Raw genomic sequence first — 6,299 nt, 5'->3', positions numbered from 1 at the left:
AAGTAGGAACATTTTGTAATCTGTAAAATAAGCTTTAAGCACTGTTTCTCTTTAAAAAACAATATATATAGTTACAATTTTAAAGTGATATAAAAACAGTTGAAGTGAAAAAAATATGATTTGTTTAAGTAAAGTTTATAGATTGGATTGAGCCAAACTGCCATCATTTCTTACAAAAAATAAAAAAAGGAGTCGCCATAATAATAATTTTACAATAAAAATATTTTTTTAGTAATTGTCATCAAAATCACGAATCCTCATCTTGATGTGGCTTAGTTTTCCTTTCAGATATTCACACCGCTCCTTCTTCTCCAGAAAGTATGGGTCCTTGAGGAAGCACACAAGAAGTTAAAATGAACAACATTAAAAAAAAAATCATCTTTTGCATCCCACTTAGTTTTTGTAGTGGTTTAAGGTGGGTTCGTTCAAAAGGTGACTTACATTCTTTTTTTGATCATAATTTTTCAGTAAGCCATTGATTCTCTTACTCTCCTAAATAAAACAACCAAAAACAATTGATACAACTGGTTTGAATAGTATAATAAAAGGTAATATAGAAGGAATGTAAATGATTCCAATAGCACGTCTCACCTCAGGGTTTCTCCTGTTATTAATGAGTTGGCTCATCATGCCGTCTAATTCCTGAAACTTCATTAAAGTGGCTGTGATCTCCCTGTGCAGGTCCTTGTACTCCTGGTATTGGTCATTAAAAACTGCTTTGTATTGCTCTCTGTCCTCTACTGAATGAATTTCAGGATATTTTCTGCCAAAGAAATAAAAAATAAACAAATAAATAACATTTTAATAGTGTACCATTTCATATTTTTTCTTTAGTATTGACACCCATTCTATTTATATTAATCCTAACCTTATTATATTTCTCAAGCCCATCTCATGTTCATCCTATTTTTAACTTATTCAAATCCATTTTTGGTATTTTCTATACTGTGTGGTTCTTTTGTGATTCTTTTATGAAAAGATGTCAAGGATTGAGATAATAAGGGATTTTTCCCACCTGTCATGTGCATTTCAAAGTACACACCCAGAAATAGCAGCATGAATCAAAAACACCACACGGCACATTATCCATCAAGTTGTCCAAGGCCCTTTCTAAGATTGTTTACATGTAGAGCAGTTGGTTTTAAACCATTTATAGTCACCTAATAATATTTAAAGATGAAAAAAGGGCCTTTCTAGACCCTTCAAGGGATTTACATGGGTTAATACCTACTGAATATAACCAACACCTGTTATGTTTGTGTGGCATAAATATATTATTTTTGTTAGACCAGAAACAAACCATAAAGTATACTAACATTATATAATCAGCGACGACTCTCGGTTTAGGAATGTGTCCTGTTGGAATAGCGCCAGTTAAAATCTTTCTTTCTTCAGCTCTCTCTGAGACATAAGCCAGTCTGCTGTTATTCACAGAGCTTTGATCCATTTCATCTCTGAATGAAATTTTCTTGGATCTAGTCGAGGAGCTGCCCATATTGGATGTGGATTCCAGAGTTTGCTGCTGAAACTGAAAGATAACAGTCATTACGATTAGTACAACTTGATAACAACATTGAGAATTTGGTGGAAACTAGGAATTTAATTAGTGTTGTTTGTAGTTAAAAGTGAAGCAAAAACCCTGCGATCATATTATAACATTTTTTACGAAGTTAAAAAACAACTACAAACTTTTGTGAGCGCATTTACCTTGCTGTTCAGCTGGCTTTTCATGGCCTCCTTCTCACGGCGGACAGCTTCATGCCTCCACATTTTAAGGCACACTAGGAAGCTTATCAAGTACATGACCATGTTAATGAATATAAACGCAGTCCCAGCCATCTGACCCCCCTCAACACGACACAGACTAGACAGGACAGGGTTGATGCCGACTGTCATGAAGCAAAGCCCACCACGATTCAGATCATTCACGTAGACGATACCCGCTGCCATGTAAAGCAGTGAAATGACCAAATTCGTAACAGCCTCTGTAAGAGGCCACCATTTGGAATCCAGCAGGATTGTTCTGTAATACATTGTTAAGCCCAAAACTAGCAGGATAACGGTCAGTAACCATGAGAGTCCTACAATGACCAACACGAAGGCTGTCAAGGGGCCATTGTAACGGTATCCTTGTGCAGCAGAGATCCCATAATTTGGCCTGTAATAGTTGGACCACTCACTGTCTCTTTGAATATAGGCACATACACAGGCAAAAACCATACCACCGAACACCAGTTGAAGGCCAGCAAGCAGTCTTAAAAGTCCGGGCCAAGACTTCAGATAGGAGTATTTTAACTGGTATACCTCTAACTTCTCAGCGTAGTACTCTGCTGGATGGATACTGGTCAGTTCAGATTCAAGCGTGTCATATTTGTATCCCACTGAACCTAGGGAGAAGTTTGGCTTGAGGTCATCTGTAAGCTTATCCCAATGTTTTCTCCCGAACAACGGAGAAACAGGTGGACTACATCTTGTGCCGTTGGGTAGTATTTGAATTACCCCTGATGATGTGGAATGCGTTTCAGAATCAGTTTTCTTCCATTTCTTAAACACACCAGTCCAAGATTTCAGCAAGGCACTTTTTTTCGTCTTCTCAGCTTCCTTGTCTGAATGGCTCTGCTCATAAGGGGAGTAGCTTGAGTCCTTAGGATTGTCACCATTGTGAACTTCTGAAGGATCCTCCTCTGCATGTGTTCTGTTGAAATCTTCACTTTGTGAGGATGAGATATCATCTGAATATGGTCTGCCAAGGTCTGTCATTTTTCTGTAGCTGGTGAGAAAATCAAGGTCTATAGCTGTACACAGTCATCTTAGAGAACATTAACAGGCAAATTAAGAATAAAACAAAGTTTATGTTTGAAAAAAAGTTTTGGTTTGTTTTATATCACTGCCCATTTTTCAAAAGTATTTAAAAATGCATAAGAATTGTTAATCAAAACAATTTTATATCCCTGTTGAAAAGATACAGTAATCGTATACATGAAAGATATCAGCATAGTAGGTTGCCAGCAGGGGTGAGGGAAGGTGTTTTATGTAGGGGGTGCTGGGGGGGGGGGGGGGGGGGGGGGGGGGTTGTAGTCAATTTCTGCGTATCAATATTACGCCAAATAGAAACAGAAAATCGTGCTATAGCCTACGCACTTTCATGAGATCGTGTTAGACAATTAGCTATTTTACAAATGGGAATAGGCTACAATGAATTCATAACAATGTTTTACATTCAAGCTACATTCAAGCTTAAAAACCCTTAAAATGTATAGTGAAAAGTTCTTTAAAAGCATCTGGAATGCAATAAAGTAATTTTAAAGCTGTGCAGCAAATCCTTTAAATTTCAAGGACAACGATTTACATATTTTTTTATTATTATTGAATACAATTATAAAATAAAACGCAAATTATAATCGGGCCTGTTTTAGGCTTTCCCTTATTTTTATATTTTAGACGGTGACGGGGAAAAAATGACTTGCCATCTCCTCATTGGACGCGCACAGAGAAATATATGCAGCTTAACGGATTACATAGGCTAATGAAGAGTTTTTACTTTGCTTTTGATTATTTCGTTTTAAAGTAGTAATTTAAAGCTTTCTATAGATATATTTATCATATCTGTGAGCCAGTTTCGGTTCATCATTGAGGCGCTCTTGTTCAAGACCGGCAGAAAGCGCATTCTCTGTTTTCATATTTTATAAAAGCACAATGTTGATATTGTGAATGCACACAAATAAACGTAGACCCTTTACAGTTCCAAATGATATATTACTCTTACCTTTATGAGCAAAAATCACACGGCGTATTTTAAGCTGTTTTTACTGTAAGAAACAAATACAAGTGACCACGCTGGAGCCTCCGTGTCCTACACTGTTGGATCCGTGTCTAACAGCGCATTTATATAGGTTAAACATTTAAACTAACACTGTGATATGCTTGAACTGTTTTATAGGACTATCTATCGATTTTATTTTAGTCAAGTCGTGATGATTTGATAAGGCTAAATTAATCAAACATAGGCGATCAACTCACTGCTGCCCCGGGAAAAAACAGGGGGTGCTGTTCCCGCGCCCCTAGTTGCCAGCCTGTGCTGTGTTTTGGAAGCTGGTTAACCTGCAAAATGTCATTGGTTTAGCAGCTAACTAAATCTGATATGGACTTTTCAGAAGGTATTGTTTAAGTAGAGTCATTAACATACTCATACACAACGTTTCCGATCATCAACTAAAAGGAAGCTGAACTTTGCTCTTCTAAGCGTTTGATCTGTAAAACATATAAGCCCTGAATAAGAGTAGGCTAGCACCGTGACAAACATAAAAACACTCACCTTATTGTGAGAATAGACTGGTTTGCTGTTAGCGAGTATGGCTGTGCAAAAATGGCTTCACAAAGTAACTTTCAACAAGACTGATAAAAATGAGGGAGAGGCGCTGCAGCAGGAAGCCGGAGCAGAGATTAAACATTAACCTCCAGAGGCTGAGTCTGGTGACAAGCACAGGCTGGCATTCAACATTTTCCCACAGAAACTGGGATTGACAACATCCCTGAAACCCTCAAAACGAAAATTAACCAAAACTGCTCATTTTATTTCACTAAAATCATGTAATTACTTCAGAATTCATTAACTAAAAGTATTTATTCCTTGTCAGTTGCAGCCACCGAGCCTCGTTGTTATTTATCACCTAATCACGAGAGGGCAGTAGAGGAATTGCCGAGCATCCTCGTGCATCGGTGTCAGGCGAGCTACCCATTCAAATGGACTTGTGTGTAAAATAATTTCACTCCTTTCTTGTAAAGAAATGTTTAAGCTGTCACAGTCTTTATGAGAAGTTTGATAGTCATCAGGAAATATAAAACATTATCGCACAGTTACATAGATTTTACATACGCTCCTTTTATTGTTGCATCTAGTTGTTAGTCTAGTAAACATTTTTTTATCTGTGGAGATGAAATGATTCATCAGTCATTTTTAGCAGAAGAGGTCATGAGGCCAGTGAACAGTAAGGTCAAAATAAAGTGGAGAAACACATCATATTCGAATAGAGGAGTAGGCTACTGATCTAGTAAATTCAGCCTCAAAAATTGAAATAGAATGAGAGAAATGCTCATTAGATTATTAATCAAACATTATGTTATACATTGGCATACTGCATGTTTGAATTGTTAAAATGGCCACTGTCCTTGAATAAATTCAGTTAAATTAATTCAATAGTTCAAAAAAATGAAGAAAAAAAAGATACTACATTTAGGTTCCTGTGGAGCACCTCCAGTTAACCTATTAAGGGTCCCTTAAATGTCTTATCATGTGCTCAGTGAGCTCCAATACATAAAGTCTCTCAAGTCTTCTTGTAGGAACTCATGGACAACTGCCCTTTTTTTGAAAGAGGGTTCTGCCTGTGTGGCAATCTGAGGAACCGCAAATTACCAGAATACTTTATGGTATTTTGCTGCGATTAGATAAATCTGTGATAAATTTCAATGGTCGTCATGTGTCTGTGCTCTATCAGTGATATGTGTCTGAATTCACCTTGGAAAATGTCCTTAGGTCTGTTTTTGTCCCAAGATAGCTGCCTGTGGTTTATCTTCATTGCTCTTCAATTAAATGTTTATGAGGTCCGCTCCACTGTTAATGGGTATATGTCTTACTCTCACATGCTGTCATTACCATGCAGCTTGATGTGGCCCATTTTCTTCACTCTTCTGGGATTGCCTCAGAGATGTCCCACTGCAGCGCTCTCACTCTTAAGGATCTAGGTCTGCCTCCTTCAACAGCACATCAAACATCAAGAATATATATTTATTTTTAAAAGGATTGATGCATTGCATGTTGACTTAATTGTTTGAACAAGACGTGCACACATTTGTCCCACTTAATTATAAACTATTGTACTGGAAGTGTATTAATATCACATATCCACAGAAGGAGGCTCTGATGCTCATGTTTTCATCCTCATTTGAACACATGCTCAACCAATATCACAATGCCACAGTGGATTCTCAAGAATTTGATATTTATTATCTGAAACATGGACAGATTTTGTCCACACATAGCTTCTTGGGCTATCTCTATGTAAACAAAATAAGAGGATCTCAACATACGAGACCATGATAACCCATGCCTTTATGTACAGTCAACCTGGGAGGATACAAAATGTAAGTTCATCTCTCTGTTTAATCATTCACAGGTATTTCACAAAGAAAGGCAATTAGGAAAAAATCAGAAAGAAAATAAAATCATGTAGTCCAATAAAATACGTTCTAGTGATTTGGTGTCCCATCTACTCGTGTATACAGTGTGACATCAGAAGGCA

The 6,299-nt window shown here is 37.2% G+C and overlaps 1 protein-coding gene across 1 annotated transcript; it reads right to left on the bottom strand.

The window, feature by feature from the left end:
- Window positions 1-94: 94 nt before the first annotated feature.
- Window positions 95-4,436, bottom strand: LOC306846447 (MARVEL domain-containing protein 2-like). Its single transcript, XM_079379847.1, has 6 exons — window positions 4,316-4,436; window positions 1,708-2,770; window positions 1,317-1,528; window positions 592-763; window positions 442-492; window positions 95-327 (listed from the first exon to the last, which is right to left on the bottom strand). Exons 2-6 carry the CDS (start codon window positions 2,758-2,760, stop codon window positions 229-231), a joined length of 1,587 nt encoding a protein of 528 aa, XP_079235973.1. The 5' UTR covers window positions 2,761-2,770; window positions 4,316-4,436; the 3' UTR covers window positions 95-228.
- Window positions 4,437-6,299: the final 1,863 nt, after the last annotated feature.

Source organism: Barbus barbus (genome assembly GCF_936440315.1).
Source record: "Barbus barbus genome assembly, chromosome: 26".
Lineage (NCBI taxonomy): Eukaryota > Metazoa > Chordata > Actinopteri > Cypriniformes > Cyprinidae > Barbus > Barbus barbus.
Note: the sequence above shows the minus strand (reverse complement) of the source record. Positions and strands in the feature narration are given on the sequence as shown.

What these genes read in the sequence shown, in the direction of transcription:
- LOC306846447 (XM_079379847.1), bottom strand. Translation starts at nt 2,760, where the DNA reads ATGACAGACCTTGGCAGACCATATTCAGATGATATCTCATCCTCACAA. An exon ending in ATAACAGGAGAAACCCTGAG is followed by an intron (nt 493 to 591) that starts GTGAGACGTGCT and finishes TGTTTTATTTAG; the next exon opens with GAGAGTAAGAGAATCAATGG. An exon ending in ATTATGATCAAAAAAAGAAT is followed by an intron (nt 328 to 441) that starts GTAAGTCACCTT and finishes TGCTTCCTCAAG; the next exon opens with GACCCATACTTTCTGGAGAA.